General features: G+C 34.3%; 5 protein-coding genes and 1 non-coding gene across 11 annotated transcripts; 3 read left to right on the top strand and 3 right to left on the bottom strand.

Moving 5' to 3' along the window:
- Positions 1–2,723: 2,723 nt before the first annotated feature.
- TRNAV-AAC lies at positions 2,724–2,797 on the bottom strand. The gene has a single exon. It is a non-coding gene; the product is annotated as a tRNA-Val (tRNA).
- Positions 2,798–2,927: 130 nt separating this feature from the next.
- LOC9308707 (nudix hydrolase 14, chloroplastic) lies at positions 2,928–4,716 on the top strand. Its single transcript, XM_021022050.1, has 6 exons — positions 2,928–3,265; positions 3,349–3,426; positions 3,502–3,594; positions 3,715–3,807; positions 4,020–4,118; positions 4,253–4,716. Exons 1-6 carry the CDS (start codon positions 2,948–2,950, stop codon positions 4,481–4,483), a joined length of 912 nt encoding a protein of 303 aa, XP_020877709.1. The 5' UTR covers positions 2,928–2,947; the 3' UTR covers positions 4,484–4,716.
- Positions 4,654–7,977, bottom strand: LOC9310804 (30-kDa cleavage and polyadenylation specificity factor 30). Of its 6 annotated transcripts, none has more exons than XM_021022030.1 (9): positions 7,796–7,976; positions 7,017–7,120; positions 6,688–6,923; positions 6,360–6,611; positions 6,137–6,213; positions 5,744–6,065; positions 5,366–5,422; positions 5,084–5,136; positions 4,654–5,001 (listed from the first exon to the last, which is right to left on the bottom strand). In XM_021022030.1, the coding sequence occupies exons 2-9, from the start codon at positions 7,105–7,107 to the stop codon at positions 4,941–4,943; spliced, it is 1,149 nt and encodes a 382-aa protein (XP_020877689.1). In that variant the 5' UTR covers positions 7,108–7,120; positions 7,796–7,976; the 3' UTR covers positions 4,654–4,940. The 6 variants fall into 6 exon arrangements, 5 of the variants coding, with proteins under 5 accessions (XP_020877689.1, XP_020877690.1, XP_020877688.1 ...); XM_021022031.1 differs by having other exon boundaries at positions 5,362–5,422; positions 7,796–7,975; XR_002331241.1 differs by lacking the exon at positions 4,654–5,001 and having other exon boundaries at positions 5,093–5,136; positions 5,362–5,422; positions 5,665–6,065; positions 7,796–7,975.
- Positions 7,978–10,690: 2,713 nt separating this feature from the next.
- LOC9310803 (PGR5-like protein 1B, chloroplastic) lies at positions 10,691–13,185 on the top strand. Its single transcript, XM_021022048.1, has 11 exons — positions 10,691–10,967; positions 11,152–11,264; positions 11,362–11,458; positions 11,532–11,632; positions 11,749–11,805; positions 11,938–12,014; positions 12,114–12,165; positions 12,262–12,372; positions 12,581–12,678; positions 12,761–12,845; positions 12,933–13,185. The coding sequence occupies exons 1-10, from the start codon at positions 10,811–10,813 to the stop codon at positions 12,828–12,830; spliced, it is 933 nt and encodes a 310-aa protein (XP_020877707.1). The 5' UTR covers positions 10,691–10,810; the 3' UTR covers positions 12,831–12,845; positions 12,933–13,185.
- A 671-nt stretch (positions 13,186–13,856) lies between these two features.
- Positions 13,857–15,227, top strand: LOC9308706. The gene has a single exon (XM_002874689.2). The coding sequence runs from the start codon at positions 14,092–14,094 to the stop codon at positions 15,067–15,069; it is 978 nt and encodes a 325-aa protein (XP_002874735.2). The 5' UTR covers positions 13,857–14,091; the 3' UTR covers positions 15,070–15,227.
- Positions 15,228–16,379: 1,152 nt separating this feature from the next.
- LOC9310802 lies at positions 16,380–17,954 on the bottom strand. Its single transcript, XM_021021528.1, has 2 exons — positions 17,949–17,954; positions 16,380–17,871 (listed from the first exon to the last, which is right to left on the bottom strand). The coding sequence occupies exons 1-2, from the start codon at positions 17,952–17,954 to the stop codon at positions 17,320–17,322; spliced, it is 558 nt and encodes a 185-aa protein (XP_020877187.1). The 3' UTR covers positions 16,380–17,319.
- Positions 17,955–23,279: the final 5,325 nt, after the last annotated feature.

Raw genomic sequence — 23,279 nt, 5'->3', positions numbered from 1 at the left:
CTGAAATCGGATCTTTGAAATTTTTTTGGAATATAAATTCGAATTAATAATGAAAAATTGAAATAAAAACAAATATTTATGGAAATCAAATAAAATCTGATTGTACTTATGGTAACTAATAATAAAAGCATATTCCAAACAATATTATACATTAATTACGTATAATAAATTTGTTCATATATTTTTGGGACTAATTCCATAACAATCAACGTTTTTGTCATTAATTTCGCTCATTTTAGCCAATTATCATTAATTGAAAGATATTTTACTTGCTTCTAAAGATTTTTAGAAAAATTATCACAAATAACCCATCTGTTTTATAAACTAAATTGATATTTTTATTTTGGTCGTGTAAATTAAATAGATATTTTTATTTTGGTCGTATACATTAAATAGATATGAAATCCATGTAACTAATTTTAATTTAATTAGATTAATCGAAATTATGATATTTTCATACCTATAGCTTACCAAAGAAGTTTAATTTTCAATTTATAAAGATTTCTTGAATATGATTTTAGAATTATTCAACAAGATGATAAGTATTTATTAAATTTTGTGAATCATGAAAAAAATAATTAATTTTTAATCATTATACTTCGGGGGGTGTATTGGAACTAGGATTTTAGAAAATTTTGGGTTTTTACTAAAATCACTTGTTATTGAATTTGTGATTTTCAAATCTCTTCTCAAATCCAATGTTATTGAAATTGAGATTTCAATAAAATCACTCACAATCTCTTGTTATTCAAACTATAATTTCTAAACTTGATATCAAATCAACTGTTATTGAAAACACAACTTTGTTTTTTTTAAAAAGCCATAACATTGATTTTGGGAGACTTTGGAGTTTGGATACAATTTTACATGAGAAATTCAATTAAAGAAATCACACCTTGAGAGGTGTTATTTGGAAAAAACTTCTTTTAACAAAATAAACATAAGAAAAGTTGTCCTTTCACTTTCTCATTCTCATCGTCAAAAGTCAAAACAAATCTGTCACTTTTTTTTGTTCTTCACTTGCAGAAAAAAAAACAAAAAAAGATTTCAATGGCAAATCAAATTCATTACCAACAAAATCTCTCTCAGTTTCAAGTTTTTAATTTGAAGTCCTAATACAAAAACATAAACTTTTTTAGAACCACAACACACCATGATTTCTTTATCTTTTACCACAAACAACGTTGAACGTGTTTTGGAACGTGTTGCAGAGAGAATCCAATTTTTCAATTTTTTTGTAAAGCAACGTTGCAAAGAGATCCCAAATTTTCTAGACAATGTTGGAGATAAGTTTTTTTTGTAAATCCAGTTTTCCTATTTTTGTTTTAAAAATTTCACCAAATCATCCAATATTATCTCTTAAATCTCACCAAATAACAAACTAGTATTTCCTTTTCTAAAATGAAAATTCTAACAATTCCACCAAAAGTATCCTAAAAAATCACATAACTTTCTCAAAATCCAAAATTTCCTAAATTCCACCAAATCCACCCAAATCTTTAATTCAATACACCCCCCTTCATCTTTCAATCTCTCATCTAACAAATAAGATACATATTATATTATTACTATGTCCAAACTTCATTTTGTTGTATGACTAAATAATATTCCCATTAGAACTGTCAAAGCGAGTTGATTCGTCCCGTTAAGTCCGTTTTGCGATAGACAAAAAATATTTTGACTTGTAGTTAGTCGGTCCGCACGACCCGCGGGTAGCATATATGAAATACAAACCCGTCCCGCGAATGTATGCGAATTTGCGGGATTGTCCATGGATTTTGTTTAAATAATTTTAAAGTAACTAAAATTTAAAATACTACTAAAATAAATAAATCAATCAAAATACTATTAAAAGTTTGTTTAAATTACCACATGTTGAATAAATTATAATTTTATCAATAAATACTAATATGCGGGCTGATCCGCCAACCCGCGGATGAAAACAGATTAAACCTATGACCCACTGCGAATTAATCCATGTGGCCTGCTTATTTGCGGGTTTAATATATTTTCCCAAATCTGCCCCATAGTGAGATGATGTGGGCTCGACCCGCGGTTTTTGACCAATTTTGACTGCTCTAATTCCCATGAATCGTCTAATTTTAGAATTTTAAAACACAAAATTCTATTTTGTAAATCATAATTAATACGATGGGTATATTTATAAACAATTTTACATTTTCTCTACAATTCGTTATTATGAATATTTATAAGTATACTACACGATTCGTTCTACTAAAAAACACACACAATATTAAACGCAACGTATGTAAACCAATATTCTCCCGCGGTGGACCGCGGGTCCGATCCTAGTAACATAATCAAGAAGCAAGCCGATGGAGCGGGTTTAGCCAGTGTGGTTGGTAGCACGGACTGTGAAAAGTAGAGACAGTGAGCACCACCGAGATTGTTATTGGCATACATTGGATACATGGAGTTCATATACTCCTCGCAACCGCTAAGTCTCATGATGCAACCATCCATAGACTTGTTCTCCTCCTCATCTTCTTGTGAGTCCTCAAATTTCACAATACAAGACCATTCTTGTTTCTACTCTACAAGTATATGATCTCGGAGTTCAAAGAATGCATCACCACAGGGAAATAATTAGCACCAGACCTGATCAAAGACGAGTTTGTGTTGAGTTCCCACAAGAGTGTCGATCTGTGATTTACTCCTATCATTTTATGTAATGATAAAAGGAAAAAATCAAAAAATAATATTGGCTTCGCCCGGGTTCGAACCGGAGACCTTCAGTGTGTTAGACTGACGTGATAACCAACTACACCACGAAACCTTTTTGCTCCTCTGATCTGTTACGTTCAATTTATAATAAAAACCAAAAAAAGAACCCATTAACGTTTACACGTGTGATTCGACACGTGTTGAATTTTCCCATCTTCTCCGAGGAGTGTGAGTGAGAGAATTGCTTTCACGTTTTTCATCGATGGCTGGCTTCCGCTTTACTCTTCTTCCCTCGCGGTTACTCGCGTGTTATTCACGCGCTTTCCCTCATCGTCTTCATCACCATGCAGAGCTGATTCTTCGCTGCAAAATGTCTTCTTCTTCCCCTCTCACTCATTCCATCACTCTCCCGAGCCAACCCAACGAGCCTGTCCTTGTCTCTGCAACCTCTGGAATCTCTTCTTCTGATTTCAGGGATGCGATTGATTCATCTCTGTTTAGAAATTGGCTAAGGAATTTGGAATCAGAGACTGGAATTTTAGCTGATGGTTCAATGACATTAAAGCAAGTTCTTATCCAGGTATATAAAGATATGATGATGATTATGACTAATGATCAAATATATAGAATCTTGGAGCTTTCTTGAGTAGTTAATGATTTTAGGGAGTTGATATGTTTGGCAAAAGAATTGGTTTTCTCAAATTCAAAGCGGATATTTTCGACAAGGAAACTGGTCAAAAGGTATAATCTCGCTTGCTTTAGTACTTGTTTATTTTAGTTTTTTCTTGCCATATATGTAAGCTAATATGCCATTAGGTTCCAGGTATTGTATTTGCACGGGGACCAGCTGTAGCTGTGCTTATTCTCTTGGAGTCCAATGGTGAGACTTACGCGGTTCTCACTGAACAGGTATCTATTTATGTTCGTGTAGTTTTCTTTTTTCAGAAATACTAGTAAAGAATGTTTTTTTTGAATGATTGAGTTGAATGTGGAAGATAACAAAGATTACATTTTACGGGTTTTTTGAAGGTTCGAGTTCCTACTGGGAAGATTGTTCTGGAATTACCTGCTGGAATGTTGGATGATGATAAAGGTGACTTTGTTGGTACTGCAGTTCGTGAGGTACCTCTATCTTTGTTTAACCCTTGACAACTTTGCTAAAGAAATTGAATGTTATTGAAGTTTTGAGTTGATATGCTTTGGATTTTGGTTGTTTTTACCAAAGGAAGCTGAAATTGTAGACAAGTCGAAGTATAACTCAAAAGGAGTCTGACAAACTTTCTGGACTTGTGTTTTGCGCAAGTTATATGACTTTTGCTTCTTGGGTATATCAGGTTGAAGAGGAGATTGGTATAAAACTGAAAAAAGAAGATATGGTTGATCTCACGGCTTTCCTTGACCCATCTACAGGTTACCGGATCTTCCCTTCGCCTGTGAGACATCTTGTTCTTAATCCATCTTCTGTTTTTTGGTATATCATTCTCTGTAATAAGCTGCAGAAACTCAACATTCTTTATCTCGTAGTTTGGAATCTGATGAATTGTTTCTCTTGGTATCTCTGGTTCAGGGAGGCTGTGATGAAGAGATGAGCGTGTTTCTTTACAGAGGACAAGTGGAAAAAGAAACAATCAGACAGTTGCAAGGCAAAGAGACAGGACTCCGTGAACACGGAGAGTTCATCAAAGTCCGACTCATCCCATACAGAGAGCTCTGGCGCAAAACAGCTGACGCTAAGGTTCTTATGAGCATTGGGCTCTACGAAATGGCTCAGAGGGAGGGTCTCGTGTCCAGTCACTGAAACCCAGATCTTGATCTCCTACAATTCTCTGAAAGATATATATATATATAATAACTGAATTCAGTCAACCAGATGAGATAGATTGAGATTAGACGTTCTTATGTTGTAAAAGGAGCTTTTAGTTCCTTAAGATAAAGGTTATGGCTTTTATAACTTGGTACCATGAAAACTTGGGAATTTATCTTTAAAACAAAAGATTTTACAAACCCAATTTAGGGTTTAGGTTTCCAAAAGTTTACATGTTGCCATATTTGAAGTTGAAACTGTACACGTTTTGGCAATCAAAAGAAGAAACTTCTAGTTACAGTCTTCTGGTTTCAGTAGAACACCAGGCCAAATGAACATGTTACAACATGACAACAACTTCTCCATCACCGTACAATCGAAATGGCATAACATATTCTTATGCATTTTGATGTGATTTTTGTGGTAGAGTTGCGAGTTTTGTAGTTGAACCCTAGGATGAATGCCGTCCTCTCTTTCTTGATGATGGCTGATCTTTCGAAGAACCATTGCTTCTGATAAAATGGCAGAGATAGAGAAATTTAGAGAAGGGGAAAATGAAGATTTCTTGGCTTATGAGCAGGTTTGTAGGCTTACACATCATCTGTTTTACTTGATGGCTCTTGTATGGCTCGTGATTGTGGAATCACCTGCAGAGAGAGAGAGAGAGAGAGAGTTTACTGCGTAAGAATCAACGGACGATGATCCATACGAAGTTATGAGCATCTCCAGGATAATATGATAAAACATGAATCAAGACAGCCTATAAATGTTGAAAGAGAGTAAGGAAACTAAAGTAATTATCAGGTCAAGCCACAAATTTAATCCGAAAAAAACGCAAGAATGAATGTTGAACAGTGATGGATAAAACATACTGACAGGAAGACCAAGTTGTTTCATGCATCTGCTGTGGGTTTCAACGTATTCTTCATAAGACTGCAAAAACAACAAAAAACACAATCACAAGACTTTGTCAAAGCTTAAACAACAACAAAACCTGAGCTCATGATGCTTCTCAAGAAACAGAGCAAGTCCTGACACTGAGATATGTAAGTAATATGGATCAGAAAGAGCATACTGAAATAGCTGAGAGTTTGAAAAAATACTACAAATGTTTTCACCAAGTTTCCAGTAGTGTGTCATGACTATTTTTGATTTAACTAAACAACATAACTTACAAAAAATATCTAATCCGAGAACAAGAGGTCGTGATGGGATGGAATTCTCAGCATAAATTACAAGCAGATATGCCACTACCATGTCAAGAAAATCATCATCGGTTAGGGAATTCGCAAGAGGGCTTTCCAAAGGCAAACACCATGAGTTGAATCGTAAAGACTTTTCTTGCTCCGTGCGAGAGTTAGATGCACCTGATGATGTATGGAGATATTCCGAGGAAACTCCATATCCTATCTGGTGTGCAAGATGAAATCTGCTGAGGTCATCCTGGTTTGCATAGACGGCAGGAGGGTAAGGCATCGGTGTATGGCCCCAAAGATTGTTATTGTACTCTTCGTCTCCTGAGGAAGATGGAGGTTCTGCGCGGGACTTTTTTGTAGAATAATCATCCCTAGAAGAGCTGTGAGAGAATAGAATCAAGAACAAGCAGATCTAAGAACCAAAAACCCCACTTAGACTTCGAGGAGATACCTATTCAGCAACCCATCATCGCAGCTATTTGCATCAAGGAGTTCACAAAGTGCTTCACCGATATCTTCAGGTAATTCCTAGAGCATGCACACATTAAAAGAACTTCAAATCAAGTCATTTTCATAAACCTTAAACTATTCTAGCCTGAGCCATTATATGGTTTTAAGACAACCAATGCATAAATTTTAGGAAGTGAAACAAATAGAAGAAACTTTAGGCATACCTGGCAATCTCGGCTAATCTTGACAGGCTTGTAATCATTCAAAGGATTTTTGAGATGAAGTGTTTTCTGAAAAGGCAATTCACTCAACCGCAACCATTTTACTTTAAAACTACGTCCCCAAGGATTGTTTTTACCACCTCCCTGGCTCCATATATGGTCTCGCCTCCATCCCACAGGAGACAACATCTCTGCATACCCTTGGAAGAATCCACTCATGTTCACGCTGAAGATTAAAATCACTCTGCCAGATTTCTACTTAAAAGAATATAAAGTTAGTATACTTGACAAGATTCCAGAACAGTGCAAATTAACAAGGAGAGATTCTTACGTGAAAAGCGCCTTCCAATATTGGCTCATTCATAACTTGAGTAGCCCAAATCCCTTTCTCAACTGACACTTGTATATTATCATAATTCAGACTTTTGATGATGAAATATCTCGTCTGGTACCCCGGTTTACTATTCTTATTCGGGTTAGAACTTTCTAATTGATCAGAAAAGTTACGTCGTTCAACTTCCACTTTGGACAGTTTATGGTCTTCTTTGCTTCTGTGACTTGAACTCTCTGACAAAATTACAACAAGACAGACAAAATTAACGCAAATTTCCAAGAAAAAGACAAGAAAAAGCTAATAACAAGACATGCTTCAAAGTTTACCTGGATCATCAGAGTTTCCTATATCTTGTTTCCAATCAGTCAAAGATGAATCGACAACAGACGCATTTTCCTTAGCAGTATCAGAAGACATGCCTCTTTAAACTCTATATTAACACACACAAGACCAAAAACACTAAATTTAAACGATAAAACTTGGTAGCAAAACATAAAGTAATGAATATCAATCAAAAGCAATAAAATCCACTCTCATCAAAGAGAGCAGCATAAAGATCAATCACCACCACAAACAGAAGTCACATTAACTCATTTAAAGAACAAGAATACAACATGAGTTGAATCAAATCACAGTGCAACAATAAACATAACCAGAAAAATTCACACTTTACATGATAAAATTGGCTACGTTCCAGTGTAGTTAGTAAGCATGATGTAACCAAATCAATTAGTTACTAAATTAGTGTAGTAAGCATTAGTCTACTACAATGAGAAATTAGTATTCATGAACTAATTTAGGAAGTTCAACAGTAACCAAGGAGATGTTATTTACGATCAGAATGTCATAATCAAAAAAATTCAAAAGAAATAGTATCAAACTAAATTCAGAAACCTATTTCTTCCTCTATTGATTGTTCACCAAAACCAAACAGAACCCAGAACCCCAAATTCGATACATGAAGAGAAAACAATAAGCCATTTTGATACATTCCTACAATAATTCCAACAAAAAGTAACGGAACCCATTGAACAGTCGACAAATTACAGTAAGAATTTGAAGAACATAGAACAGTACAGTTATCAGTAGAAAAAAAAAAACGAACCTTGAATTATCAAAGCTTTTGGGATAACGAAAGAGAGAGATAGAGAACACAAGTGAAGAAGAAGAAGAAGAAGATACTAATTTTATTTATGTATTTTAAAAATCCAACGAAAGCCCTAATCTTCTCTGTTCGCTTCTTCTCTCTGTTTTGTTTTTGTATTCATTTTTTTTTTTTTTAGTTTCTTCTTCTCTCTCTCTCTGGATTTGGTTGGCTCTGATAATGGTAGGGTTACGTGTAGGTGAGGAGAAATGTAAATTGAACGGGCAGGATGCGGTTAGTGATTTAATCTAACGGTACAATATTTGGCTGTTAAAGGGTTAAGTAAACTGCTGGTGTATTGTAAAGTAAATGGGCTCAAATTAGATAAATGGGCCAACATCAAATTTCTTTTAACGTTGAGGCCTACTTCATTATTAGGCCCACTCACATAACGATCAAATGGCATGGGCTATTATAACAAACAGTGCCGTGCCAGAGTTATAGTGGCTGCACCTGGTATGGTAATGACAAACAGTGCCGTGCCCAGAGTTATAGAGGCTTATGGCAGTTTTAAAAATTGTGGCCTTTTTTTTAGTATTATCTTTAAAATGTACCAAAAATTAATAAGTGAAAATTTATTATATAGAAATTCTAAACATTAATATTTGTGTCTTCTTTTATTTTCATTCAAAAAACTCACAAAATCAAATATTTGAACCAATTTATTCACTATAAATATGAAAATCAAACTATTTAACCTCTCTTCTCACTACATAATTTTAGCTGCATGCATTTTTTAAACAGAAAACCTCAAATACATAAATATCAATCTAAATAAATAGCTTATTTTTGAACGAAATGTGGCCTTTTATTTTTCCATTTTCATGTGGCCTTAGACAATTGCCTATCTTTTAAAAGTAGAGGCATGTCACTGAAGATAAAGATAGATGACAACTACTTACTTTGTCTCTTTGTCTAAAAGAATCGGAGTGCTCAACACCCGAACAACCGAAACTAAAGTTATCTTAGCAGCTGCCTTTTAGCAAACAAGATCAAACGACAGAAATTTTGATGGCTCATGCAACTAAACTATCCCTCTTTGTTTGTCTCCTCGCACTAAATTAGTGGCACATCTAGAAAATAATTTAGTATGGGACAATCTTCTTATTTATTTGAAATATATTTTTATCAAAAGTATTACGTATTGTAGTCGTTATCAAAATATAAAATTCGTGATAAAAATAAAATATGAAGTTCATCAATACATATAATTTATTTCTCATTACATATGTAGGTGCATATATATATAATTTCACAATTTATTTTCACGTATCACTAGATTTGCAACAAAAATGACAAAAAAGAAAGAAATATATCACTAGACATATAATATTTAATCAATTAATGAAGAATTACTAAAACAAATTTAAAACTGACAACTAAATAAGGAAGTTGGAGTTAAGTATTGGTAACCTAAATAATAAATGATTAAATTTTCTATAAATTAATGTGTGGTGGAAAAAAATACATGTCAAAAGAATTATGAGGCACCATCCTAACTGGCACCTGGGTATGGGGCAGTGATAGCATACACTACCAATTATGTTGAATAAATCTAAAAAAACTCTACAAACTAAAGTTTATATACTTAACCTGGGGCAAAGTTTATATACTTAACCTGGGGCATGTGCCCCACCTCCAGGTAACGTAAATCCGCCTCCAAGTAAGGCTTTTTTCTCTTCCCTTTCTCACTCTCATCGTCTTCATAGGGGACTAAGAGGATTTTTTTTCTCTTCCTCAGTCTCACATACGATCAACTAATATCTAATATGGCTATAATTAAAAAATTGTTGAGAAGTTAAATTTGAGCTATCAAAATAATATTGTGTGTGCCTAAAATCATAAATCTATGAAAATTTAAGCTATATCTAGTCAAAAATAGTATATATCGAATGGATTGTATAAATCAGTCCACAATTAATTTGGTTTTATATTGATTATTATATTTTTGAAACTAAATATTCAAAAAAACAAAAAACAAAAAATTAACCAATTTAAAAGATAGGAGAAAAAAACTGTGAAACTCAAAATAGAAAAGCAAAGAGTTCAAACCAAACTCTAGCCAAATTAAAAAAAAAAAGCACTTTACATTTGGCTAATTCACCAAATAAAATCTCAAATTCATGGCGCACACCCAAGATTTTGCGAAGTTTATGTTGACTAAGTCATTTTAAACTCAAAAAATCAGTTAGTATATTCTTACAAACTATTAATGTTATTTTTCGATAGAAGTAGTTCACGCGACATAAAATTTGTGATTTTTTTGGGCGTTATAAACTTAAAATTTTATTTGGCTAATTATATGAGACATCCTTTAGTTCGGATTGGGACACCCTTACCAAATTATATGATATCACAACAACTCGTCAAAAACTCTCAATTTATTATGATTTTAGTTATAGTTTTTTTTTGTATAATTTACTTCAATTTCTACCTAATCTTTTTTTTTTAAACTTGGTATATTAAAAAGTCGTTTTTTGTGAATAATCTAAATATTATAATACAATATTTTCTGACAATTTACCAACATTAAAGATTTTTCTTATTTTTTCAAGCTTTTTAATATATAAAAATTACCGAAATTCAACATTATTTTGTATTTTTCTCTTAAGAAAAACCTATAAAATATGGTAAAAAATAAAGTGTCAAAAATACTTATTGAAGGATATTTATTGACGAGAAAAAAGAAAAGAAAAAACTGGATTTTAACTGAAAGAAATAAAAAAATAACTGGATATTAATTGCTGACGTGGAACACTTAATCGCCACACGATCCAACTTCTCTTATCTCCTCCTAATAAGTCCTAATTTTCCCTCCAAACACGTTGAAAAAAAAAAAATCAGAAGGAACCTGAAATCATCACCATCTCAATTCTCAACCACACAAATCCAAAGCTTCCAACTTTTTTTTTTCTTCTTCTTCCCAGACAACGATCTCACTCAATCATCTCTTCCCCGGAAGAATAAAGAAAAACGATGGCCTTTACTCTAACAATCCCTCGATTTTCTGCAATTTCTCGCAAACCCATCACTTGTTCTTCTTCGAAGACTGCTCACTTTACTCATGGACGATCGATTTCTCTCAGAAGAAGACTTCTCTTATTGCCCCTTAAAGCTTCTACTGATCAATCAGGTCTCGACTTTGATTTCCCTCTTTAAAGTTTCATTTTTTTTTGAAGATTGTGTGAAAAAAAAAAGTTTTGATTTTGCCTCTGATCTTTGTTTGTGAACAAAATTGGTCTGAAAAAGTTTTGATCTTTTTTTAATCTTATCATAGAAGATAATTAGGTTAAAATCTTTTTATGACTTGTCTTCAGGTCAGGTTGGTGGGGAAGAAGTTGATAGCAAGATTTTGCCATATTGTAGCATCAACAAGAGTGAGAAGAGAACAATCGGAGAAATGGAACAAGAGTTTCTCCAAGCCATGCAAGTAACACACCAAATAAAGTGTTTATTTGTGTTACTTTTTAATATGTTAGAGAAGTTTTCAAAGTCTGAGGATTGTTTCTGTATCTTTTCTTATGCAGTCTTTCTATTACGAAGGCAAAGCGATTATGTCTAATGAAGAGTTTGATAACCTTAAAGAAGAGTTGATGTGGGAAGGAAGCAGTGTTGTTATGCTAAGTAATGATCACTATGATTTTATAGTTTTGTCATAATTCTTGATTCTTGATCTAATTTTATCCATGTACTGTAGGTTCTGATGAACAAAGATTTCTTGAGGCTTCAATGGCTTATGTCTCTGGAAACCCAATCTTGAGTGATGAAGAGTATGATAAGCTCAAAATGAAACTAAAGGTTGTTAATCTCTTTTAATGTTTATACTTACTAATACTAATTCTTAGTTTCTTCCATCTTGTTACATGTGTAAATTGGACAAGCGTTATGTATGATTGTGTCTTTTGTTTCTACAGATGGACGGAAGTGAGATTGTGTGTGAGGGTCCAAGATGCAGTCTTCGTAGCAAAAAGGTAAAAACTTTAAGATCAAACCGAAAGTATAATTGTTCGGATAGCTTATTTATTCTTTAGACATTACAGAACATAAGACAAATACTAGAGAAGTAGAGATGTTATAATCTTGTGACCTCCTTGATTATGCAGGTTTACAGTGATCTTGCCATTGATTACTTCAAAATGTTCTTGTTGAATGTACCTGCAACTGTTGTTGCTCTCGGACTGTGAGTACCACTGGCCCTGTTCCTCTCTCATTTTTTAAATCACATAATCTCAGCTTTTCTTAGTTCGTTAGTTGACTGTTTTCTTCAATTTTTCTCCAGATTTTTCTTCCTTGATGACATTACGGGTTTTGAAATCACGCACCTGCTCGAGGTAAAACTTCTTTCTACTCTTCCTTTTTGGTTTGGAGAAATATATACTCGTAATCGTTCCAATATTCTTGTAACTGATTTCTTAAAAAATCTGCAGCTTCCGGAACCATTCAGTTTCATTTTCACATGGTTTGCTGCGGTGCCTGCAATTGTTTATCTGGCGCTATCACTCACCAAACTGATCCTCAAAGACTTCTTGATCTTGAAGGTAAAACATTAATAATCTTCTCAAAAATGTTACAGAACCAAATCTTGTTTTCTCAATATGAAAAATGCATAAACAAGAAATTATATTCGAGATAATAATCTATTTCAGCAAAATACTACACTTGTAGATTGATTTAGTGACATATTCTATGATTTTTATGTGATTATGATGAAATGATTTTAATTTTCTTGGAATCTATCTTTCACAGGGCCCTTGTCCAAACTGTGGAACAGAGAATGTATCCTTCTTTGGAACAATACTTTCCATCCCCAATGACAGTAACACCAACAATGTCAAATGCTCTGGGTAAGCTACTCAGCTTTAGACTCGAATCGATCACAAAAATATATACAACATTTCTTAAAACCTTTTGATTCTTCTTGTTTAGCTGTGGAACGGAGATGATCTATGACTCAGGTTCTCGTTTGATCACATTACCAGAAGGAGGCAAAGCTTAAAACCTATGAGCCAAGGTTTGATTCTCATCGTCACTTTAAGTTTCTGATCAAATCATTCTTGATTCAATGGAAAGTTGAAGATTAGGTTTCTCTTTTTCTCAGGCAAATGTGGAAATGTATGTTAAATGATACTAACAGATGAAGAAAGTGGAGAAATTAAACAAGAAGAAGAAAATCAAAAGAGTTTGTTTGTGTCCTGTTTTGTATAATTCATGTGAAACTGTAACATCAAATATGATGTTGTAAATCATTAATAGGTGGTAGTCAAGGCCGGTCCAAGACTCTTTAAGAATTTTGTGAATCTATAACTCATTTTAGTATGATTTCTATTAATAAGATGAAAGATAAACAATAATAAGAGTTGGGAATTATTAATCTTTTGAGAGGAAACACAAAGGGAAAAAAGCCATACAAATATTATAGCATGCCAATTTCTATCTTTTTAATAAGAAAAAGGTGCAATGATGATAGATGATGATGATCATCGTCGTCGTCCCATGCCCTCTTCATCATGATTTACCTTCTTTTCTTACCATTAGACATAGCTCCCACATGCCTTCATATAGATATAACCCAATACTTGACTTTTTTTTCCAAAAGGTTAAATTTTGAAGAGGAGGTAATTATGTCATTTGTCAATATTTGTTTTGTTAATTCTATCCGGATTTTTACACAACATTCTGCATCATTGCCGTTTAAATGTTGAAAGAAAGAACCGTATCAAATTGTCGAAATTGGACATAAAAGTTTCTTCTTGTTCTGTGCTTATAATTAGGTTTTGACGGAAAGAGATCATTTTTAGCAAAATTTTCTTGTAAACCATGTTTTTCTCTTGGCTATTTCTCAGGTTATTACAGTAACACTTTTGTATAAGAGTGTGGGGCAGGCTAAGCATTTGTAAATGTATCATTATAGGATCGAAAAAAATGTAATCAAATCCTTCAAAATTAGTAAATAAAAAAATATATAGACTAATAGAAGCAATGATCTTACAAAACTACAAAGTATAAAGTAATGTCACGAGGCTAGAAAAAAGTAGGATAGTATTCTAAGCATTATAAAACATCGGTCATGCTTATTCATTATTATGTCTTAAAAATTAAATAAAAGATACATAGTATATACTATATACTGATCATGTCTGTCCCCAAAACACATGCCAACAAAGTAAAACATAATCAATATACTTCTCTCTTTCTTTCTTCTTGATCACTTCTCTCTGCAAAACCCTAACAACTTAGAATCTTTGGATCCTCTTCACATGGGCTCTATACCATTCATCTTCATCATTCTTCTTTTTCACGTACATAAATCCAAATCTCAGACGATAGAATCAGCACATTTTCTTGATCTTATGATAAGAGATTACACCATCAGAAACTTCAACATTCATTTCAAGACAGGAGCGATCCAGAAAATACGTCTTCCTTCGAATTTCTCCTCCATTGATATCGCCACGGCTAAGTTTAGATGTGGGAGTTTGAGAAGACACGGTGCAAGAATCGGTGAGTTTCACTTAGGTCCGGGCTTGACGGTGGAGCCATGTGTTGAGAGAGTGATTCTGGTGAGACAGAACTTGGGTTTTAATTGGTCTTCTTATATTTACTCAACCGGTTATAACTTAACCGGTTACAATTACCTGCTTGTGTCTCCGGTTCTTGGTTTATTGGCTTACAATTCAAACCCGGACGGTGTGGCTGTGAATCCTTATGAGATTAACGTAATGGGCACGGAACAAAACCCTATTTTGATCAAGTTCTTGAGTGGTAGCCCTAAACCTAATACGAAGAAGAACTCATCTCTCTTGTGTGCTTGCTTCACAAGTAATGGTAACATAACGTTTAGAGAGCAATTTTCAGCCTACGTTTGCTTGGGAACAACAAAAGGGCATTACGCGCTGGTGATTAGAGCTGATGATAGTAGTGGTGGTGGTAGTACGGTGGTAACACCGTCGTCATCTCCGGCGGTGAATGACGGTGGCGGAGGGAAATTGAGCCGGTGGAAAGTGGCGGTTGGGAGTGTGATTGGGTCAATGATTGGAGCGTTTCTGTTAGGGTTATTGGTGGTGGCGATGGTAGTGAAAGGGAAGAAGAAAGCGATGAGAGAGGAGCTGGAGAGAAGAGCTTATGAAGAAGAAGCACTTCAGGTTTCAATGGTGGGTCATGTTAGAGCTAATCCTAATGCTTCGAGAACAAGAACGGTTCCAAGATTTGACAATACTAGGTACAGTAACAAGTAACAACAAACTTAAATTAGGTAGATCGTCTTTCTTGATATAATGTTTTCCATTTTTAGTGTTCATTGAACTCTTTTTTTTTTTGTATTTATGTTGGACTGTAACTTGAAAGATCTTCATCATTTAGGAGACATAATATATGGAATTAACTGTATTGAAAATATTGTAACATGCTTTCAGTTGTTTTGGGCTAGTTGGTTAATTACATACATGTATGTTATATGCCATTTTGAAATCTAACAAATTGTAGTAATCACCAAACGTGTAGACATATTCACATTGTGTTTCGTTTTTTGGCTATCAGCATCACCATCATTGTGGTCTGCACAGGGACGGATCCAGACATATAGTATGGGGCACTGTTATAACTAATAATTAAATTAGAGAGTATTTAAATAAAATTTATTCTAGTTACTTAAGAAAAAAAAAAAAATTAGAGTAGGGCAGATGCCACACCTTGGGTCTTCATGTGTCCTCAGCATAACCATGCAATTCCATTTTAGACTTTTTGAAAACTTATAATACCTTTGAAAATCCACTTAACAGTTTTTCAATGTCTCTTTTCGTTGTTGCTCATAAACAAGCTAACAATTTCCAGTTTCCAATTTCCCAATAGCATGAATGTAGTTAAAATCTTATAACCATCTCATTTTCTGCGTAAAAGCGAACAGTAAAAGAATAATTGGCTTCTGTGTCATCCATTGTTAAAACTAAAACATCTTGGTAAACTTTCACATAATCATTTTGTGACAGTTTGAATCCTCATTGCATGTATTGATTCTCATCCCAAGAATTAGTTATGCTTCGCAAATCTTTTATCATAAATGTTGGAAACAAACCAACATCCCACATCGGAAGATTATAATAGAATTGTCTAATATATAAGTCAAGTCCAACTCCAGTCAGTATAAAACATTTGGGAAAGAGCCCAAAAACAAATCCATGCGGGCTTGGTCTCTTGGGCCCAAAACGGACAATAGCCTTAATTGCTTGGTCGCTCTTGTCCAATCCAACCATTAAGGCGATGTACGATTACGCTATCTCGGATGAGGATAAAGCATAATCGTACTTCGCCTTAGTGGTTGGATAGGATAAAAACGACCAAACAATTAAAGTTTTTTTTAGTATCTTCATGTCTAAATGGAAAAGGGTTAACGTTAGCGCAAATAGAGCTAACCGTATTTTTTAATGTATGTATATAGTTCAGAAATTTTCATTTAGTTCAGTTTTAGACGGTAATTAATATGATAACTTTTGTAAATTTGAATTACCTTTTATTTTACGGGAAACGTTAACCATTATTGATTATATATATTAAATATTTTCTATTCATTTCATAGTCAAATATATTTAAAGTTTTGACTATATTGAGAGATTTTCTACAAAAAATTAAATCATTTTGAATAATAAGTTTAGCAGTAATTATAAGTATTGTTCAAAAGTTTATTTGTTCAAGATTGACTTAACAATTTTCAACAATCTCTCATTAAAGTTCCATTTGTAGTGGTTGCTCTATAACATTCTAAAAATCAATCGAGAAAACACAACACTTTTTTTGTTTTGTTTTGTCGAACTAATACACAACACTCTAAACAGTGCAACTCTCTCCCTCTCTGTTCTGGAACTTAAAGGATACGCCTCAATCTTTCTTGGATACCAAGCGACTAACCTTTTATATGCAAACCCTAACTTTCTCTCTATTTCATTTTGCAGGTAAGGAGATGGGCCAACTGTAATAACTTCAAAGAGGATTTAGGCCTGATGAGAATTGGCTGAGGCCCATAAATTAACACATTTATATGCCTTTTACTTTGACCAAGTTTAGAAGAATGGAGGAAAATAAAGAGATGAATTTTGATTGATGAGAGAGGATGTAACAGAGAGAGTTACATCGTGAAGTAAAACCATGACGACAGAGAGAGAAGCAGAAGTAAAAAAATGGAGGGAATGTTGATATGCCGAAAGAAGGAGAATATACTAAAAGTAACAAAATGGATGGTTATTAATGAGAAATAAGCATGCACGAGATTACAATGAAATAACTAATGGCCAAGAGGAAATAAAAAGTAACAATAATAAAAGTTTGAGATTTAAGACAAGAAAATTTAACAGTAAAAATTAAAAGAAGAAGATGTAATACAAAGATATAGAGAAAAATGAAATTACAACCTCAGTTTATTGTATTTAAAAAGCAGCTCCCTGATGTCCATCAGCTCGTTGTTGTCGAGATCTGTATCTTCAGCAGTCTTGTCCTTATTTTTGCTTCTTCTTCAATGGTATAAATTTCAGTTTCCTTCCATTAACTATGCGTACTTTCGATGTTCGGCGCTCGTATTCATCATCATCGTCATCAGAAATAACTATAACCTCATCGTCAGGTCCAGGACCAACATTGTCTTTCTCCGGGACAGAGGAAGTGTCTTTCGATGGAACTACATTGTAGGAAGCCAGTTGTTTCTCCGCCGGCGGCAAGGGATTTTCTTCCGTTTCCTTAAACTTTTTAAAGTACTTTGATGCTGGCAAATCATAACAACTGAGACTATCCGCCTTTCGTTTTCTTGTGTCCACTTCACCTTTGCTACCCTCTCCGCAAAGACCACTATCATTGGTTATGTCACCGCTTTGGTTGTCTTCGTTGGACATAGCGTTATCGTACCTTGCCTTAGAGGTTGGATCAGACAAAAAAGACCAAGCTAACGAGGCTCTAACACGAGCTTTTTGGAAAAATGGGAAAGGATTGTTACTCGAGTTCAAGAGATTTATCAACTTCTCGAAATTTTCTAATAAAACTTTTGCAGAGAGACACTATGTTTTTATACTGAAAATGTGAGTAACGATTAAATAATAAATAGTGATTCAATATTTTGTTGAAGGTAATTAACATGCATGTTTTATTGAAGGTGTTTGTTATTAGTTTTTATTTGTATTTATTTTTTGAATTACCGTTTATTTCGCGGGAAAATATTGTTGGCTATAATTTATAATATATATATATATATATATATATATATATATATACACACACAAAAGTCAATTATTTTTTCAGAAATTTTCATTTAACTCGGTTAAAAGTTACTATTATGTTTCCAATAAAAATAGACAATAATTGATATGGTAAAGATATTTTAAAATTTTGAATTACTGTTTATTGTTCTATTTATTGAAATACTTTCTATACTTTGCATAGTCAACAATTTTTAAAGTTTTGACTAACCTAAGACTTCTGATGGTAAAATATATTATTTTTAAGTAATAAAATTTAATAACAATTATTAAGTTTGTTCACAATTTTTATATTTGTAAGAATAATATATATGATGTGTCTATCTTTAGATTGTTTCTTATTTCTAATCATTTGGGTGTGCATTTCTATAATTTGTTACCAAGCTTTAATTTTGACTATTTATTTTATTTAATATATTACTTTGAAAAAACTTAATATTTGAAATAGGTTATGTGTAAGTATATTACTAGTGACTAAAACTCCTTTAAAAAAAAAAATTGTTTATTAATGCATTTGATATAAACTCTATACGGTAAACATTCACAAGTATGTATAAATATTTATAATTAGCTATTTTGCGTCTTATTTCGAAGTTGTCCAATTTATAGTCCAAACAATTAATTTATGTCTACTTCTGGATTTTTTTAAGTTGCATATATAGAAAAGTATGAAAAGTATGACCCTGGAATTCCTAACACGGCCAATGTAAAGCTAGGCAAATCATCATTATTGTCCACATTTACTATAAATGTAAGAATAACCCATATGGTGGTGGGCGAGTGGTTGGTGGGCCATGGTTGTTTAGGTGAATTTTCCTCTACCCTGGCTTCGACTCCACTTGCTGTTATCAACATTATTGTGGGTAGTCTGTCAGTTGGGCTTTGGCCCAATTGGTTTACCTGGTAGTCGGAAATGCAGGCGGCCTGACTACCCTTGGCACTTAGTCGGAAGGCATTCCAAACTCGGGATAGGCAGAGTGGTAGCCCGAAGGGCCTAGTCGTTAACACGGTGGACCAGTCCACTACGTAGCACCTCGGTGCGTTCCTACCGGGGCCGACCGGATAGCCGATAGGGTTTATCAAAAAAAAAAATAATAATAATAAATAAATAAATGTAAGAATAAATTTGCTTAAAAATAAGCAAAAAAGTTTTTTTTTTTTTATTAGACCATATGCATCGGGCGAACACAGGCCATGTTCTTAGGATTATAAAAATTGAGAAAAATTGAATAGTGGGCTTAGGGCAGTGGTGTATCCTTGCGTGGGGTGTATCTATTTTAAAATACAGAAATAATGTAAAAGTTGTCTCTCTCTTCACACCCGGGTGTAAGTTTACACTCGGGTGTAAGCCACTCTATCTCTCTCTCTTTCTTTCTCTCTCTCTTTTCTCTCTCACTTTAAATTATAATAATAAAAAAAATCTTACACCCTTCTTTCACACTTACACCACTGCGGATGGTCTTAGATCAGAGAAGATCGTTCTTGCCCAAGAACAGTTTTTAGCCTTGTTCTTCGTTACACGTGGCACCTTTGTATTGGCTCTGAATTTTGGAAGACAAAATGTTTTCATTTTGGGAGAAAATCAGATTTTTCTCCTAGGGTTGTCGTCGTTTCTCTTTCGCGCGAAACCTAGCGTTCTCCGCTTAAGTCCGTTCCCATCTCCATCGCCGGCGATCATCGCCGTCGTTTCTGTTCCTCCTCACTCTTCTATTCTCTGCGTTCATTCTATCCTTCAAATTGCGTAAGCTTCTTCAAATTTTGCTCTTAGACCACTGATACTTTTAATTGTTCCCGATCTATTGTAGAATTCGTTTCACCTTAATTAGTTCGGAATCAGGATCTAATGGTTGTGTCGACTTGATCTCTGTGACGTAGATAACCTAATTTCATAGTCCTTGTTCTCATTCGTATTAAAAAAGTGTCCCTGATCTTTCTTTTGCAGTTCGTCCATTTCGAGTGATTTTGGTTTCATCATACAAGCCATGGATAAGTCAAGTGCTTTAGAGTATATCAACCAGATGTTCCCAACAGGTGATTGTTTACTTTAGCTAATAATGCTATGGTAAGTTTTTGTGGTTGGATTCTCTCTGTTTCCACTATGAAGTGTGTGAATATGTTTCTTAGCTTTTTAGAACTCATGTTTCAGGGTACAGCAACAGAGGCAGGTTTAACCAATTATCTTGATTCAGGGATTGCCTTAAATCTCTGGCGAAATACCTCCATAGGATCCTGTGGAATATAGCTCTTTTTGTTAACTTAAGTTTTTGTTGATCTCAGAAGAACACTGATCAATTTGATGTGTTTTAGGTACAATAGAAAGAAAGGATTTGGATATTTCAGAGAGCGCATCACAATGCCTTTTGGTGGATCCTTGGATGTTGTTTTTGTAGACACTGGCTCATTACAGCAGGTAGAATCAGTTTGTTTCTGTGAACTGAAGGAAATGATGTTATCCTTTACTTCTGATTTCAATGTTTCTCCTTTGTCTGATTGATTGAAACTGAAGGAAGTGCTCGGTGGAGCATTGAAGAGCTCAAGGATCAGTCAACTGAAAGAACTTACAAGGATTCTAAAAGCAGCAGATGGAGACTGGTAAGTAGAAAATACCGCAACAGGTTCTGTGTCATCAAATCTGCTCTCTGCTCTCAATCGGTCCATATAATCGGTCTCATGTGCTTGATACAGGCGTATTGTGGTTGGATCAGACCCGTTACTCGCCTATACTCTAACTAAGGAAGCAGAGGAAGCCAAGGGAATTGCAAGCACATTTGATCAAATCATGACCAAATATGGAGTGGTAAGACATTGAATATTCCAATCACACTGCCGAGAAATTTATACTATCAACTCATTAGGACAAGTCGTGGACACAAGATTAGTTTTTATGTTTTTATGTTTTTCAGTTATATCTTTAATATTTTTAATTTTACAAATAATTTTGTAAATTTATAAAAATCATTTAAAGTTTTTAATTATTAAATTATTAATTCTTATGATCTAAACATGTTCTACCAATAATCAATTACTTTACAAAAGATCTTAATTAAAGCTCTTACAATATTTTAATATTTTTTTTTCCCTAAGATCAAACTTCAAAAATGCACCCTTGCATATGCCCTTAAAGCCTCTTGGTTGATTACCTTAATCATATATTGACAAACAACTTGTAGAAAAAGTAATGAAATAAACAAAACAAATTCGATAATTTCTAAAACTTTAAACTCCCAATGAAAACATTATCTAGATCCAATGAAAAGTCCACTAAAGCCCAACATCAACCAACGGTATTTTCACTGAATTGACCATGTTAATTTAACACCACTCCTAAGAATTTTGTTAATTCAAAGAAAAAATTATCTTTATTACACAAAAAGTGCTAAATTAATAACGTAAATATTGGGCCAAAACAAATTAATAACGTAATTATTTAACTACACTTGCATCAACACACTTCTTGTTCCTACCAAAAAAAAAAAAACACACTTCTTGTATTCGCCGCAGACTATTGTGACAGGGCATGAGATAAAACTCTTAAGATTCTGAAATGTCTTCTCTTCCCCGAAAGGCGAAAACTCATGTAAAGAACACGCTGCATTGATTCCCTTATTTCAATCTTTGATTATGTGAACATGAACAATGTATAACACACCACATTCTCTATTTCCATTCTGAGAATAGAGAGACAAAGAATGCCTAAGAAAAAATAAAATGTCACTTCTATCCTCGTCTGGATTAGCACTTCTATATATGTCATATATCACAGTTTGTTGTCATGCCATCCGGAGAAGGAGCTTCACAGAACCTCACAGGTCACAACACCCGAAGATGAAGCGATCAAAACTTGTCACGTACTTCTAACACTAGTTTTTTTTAACGGAGTATGAGATATTGTGAACACGAACCAATCTGTAAGCAGTATACGTCATGATAAGTTTGAGAAAGCTGGAGCTATTTCGGATGTTCTCACCATCGCAGAGAACCCGCTTCCGAACGAGTTAATGAATTTATATATACAACATGATTCGGGTGACCACCTGGACCGGTTTTATTGGAAGACGTCGATAAATCATGAAGTCCTCCATTAAAACCGGTTCGGGTAGTGAGACCCGAATCATGCCGTAACAATTCAATAACCCATGCAGATGCCGGTTCTTTGTGACGTAGAGAACATGAGAAATCGCTCCGGCTTTCTCAAATTCATCATGTCGGTTACTGCTTACCAATGGATTCCTGTTAAAGATATGCCAAACTCTGATAAACTCACCCAGTTTTAGAAGTACGTAGCACGTTTTGACCGGTTCATCGGTTTTGTGCGGTTTTGTGAAACACTTTCTTTGGACGACATGATAACGAACTACAATATATAAAGATGAAAGGTCTGGGAGGTAGGAAATGAGAGATTTGGTTTTTAAGACACGAAATGATAGTTTGATGCAGACACGAAAAAATAAAATGTCACTTCTATCCTCGTCTGGATTAGCACTTCTATATATGTCATATATCACAGTTTGTTGTCATGCCATCCGGAGAAGGAGCTTCACAGAACCTCACAGGTCACAACACCCGAAGATGAAGCGATCAAAACTTGTCACGTACTTCTAACACTAGTTTTTTTTAACGGAGTATGAGATATTGTGAACACGAACCAATCTGTAAGCAGTATACGTCATGATAAGTTTGAGAAAGCTGGAGCTATTTCGGATGTTCTCACCATCGCAGAGAACCCGCTTCCGAACGAGTTAATGAATTTATATATACAACATGATTCGGGTGACCACCTGGACCGGTTTTATTGGAAGACGTCGATAAATCATGAAGTCCTCCATTAAAACCGGTTCGGGTAGTGAGACCCGAATCATGCCGTAACAATTCAATAACCCATGCAGATGCCGGTTCTTTGTGACGTAGAGAACATGAGAAATCGCTCCGGCTTTCTCAAATTCATCATGTCGGTTACTGCTTACCAATGGATTCCAGTTAAAGATATGCCAAACTCTGATAAACTCACCCAGTTTTAGAAGTACGTAGCACGTTTTGACCGGTTCATCGGTGTTGTGCGGTTTTGTGAAACACTTTCTTTGGACGACATGATAACGAACTACAATATATAAAGATGAAAGGTCTGGGAGGTAGGAAGGGAGAGATTTGGTTTTTAAGACACGAAATGATAGTTTGATGATGCAGAGCGACACTGATTTTATAGTAAAGAG

This window comes from Arabidopsis lyrata (genome assembly GCF_000004255.2).
Source record: "Arabidopsis lyrata subsp. lyrata unplaced genomic scaffold ARALYscaffold_6, whole genome shotgun sequence".
Classification (NCBI taxonomy): domain Eukaryota; kingdom Viridiplantae; phylum Streptophyta; class Magnoliopsida; order Brassicales; family Brassicaceae; genus Arabidopsis; species Arabidopsis lyrata.
Note: the sequence above shows the minus strand (reverse complement) of the source record. Positions and strands in the feature narration are given on the sequence as shown.

Coding starts and splice junctions, on each gene's coding strand:
- LOC9308707 (XM_021022050.1), top strand. CDS start 2,948: ATGGCTGGCTTCCGCTTTACTCTTCTTCCCTCGCGGTTACTCGCGTGT. Junction 3,595..3,714: donor ACGCGGTTCTCACTGAACAG/GTATCTATTTAT, acceptor GGTTTTTTGAAG/GTTCGAGTTCCTACTGGGAA. Junction 3,808..4,019: donor TTGGTACTGCAGTTCGTGAG/GTACCTCTATCT, acceptor TGGGTATATCAG/GTTGAAGAGGAGATTGGTAT.
- LOC9310804 (XM_021022028.1), bottom strand. CDS start 7,107: ATGTCTTCTGATACTGCTAAGGAAAATGCGTCTGTTGTCGATTCATCT. Junction 6,924..7,016: donor AGGAAACTCTGATGATCCAG/GTAAACTTTGAA, acceptor TAATTTTGTCAG/AGAGTTCAAGTCACAGAAGC. Junction 6,066..6,136: donor GATGATGGGTTGCTGAATAG/GTATCTCCTCGA, acceptor ATTCTCTCACAG/CTCTTCTAGGGATGATTATT.
- LOC9310803 (XM_021022048.1), top strand. CDS start 10,811: ATGGCCTTTACTCTAACAATCCCTCGATTTTCTGCAATTTCTCGCAAA. Junction 11,459..11,531: donor AAGCAGTGTTGTTATGCTAA/GTAATGATCACT, acceptor CATGTACTGTAG/GTTCTGATGAACAAAGATTT. Junction 11,633..11,748: donor AGCTCAAAATGAAACTAAAG/GTTGTTAATCTC, acceptor TTGTTTCTACAG/ATGGACGGAAGTGAGATTGT.
- LOC9308706 (XM_002874689.2), top strand. CDS start 14,092: ATGGGCTCTATACCATTCATCTTCATCATTCTTCTTTTTCACGTACAT.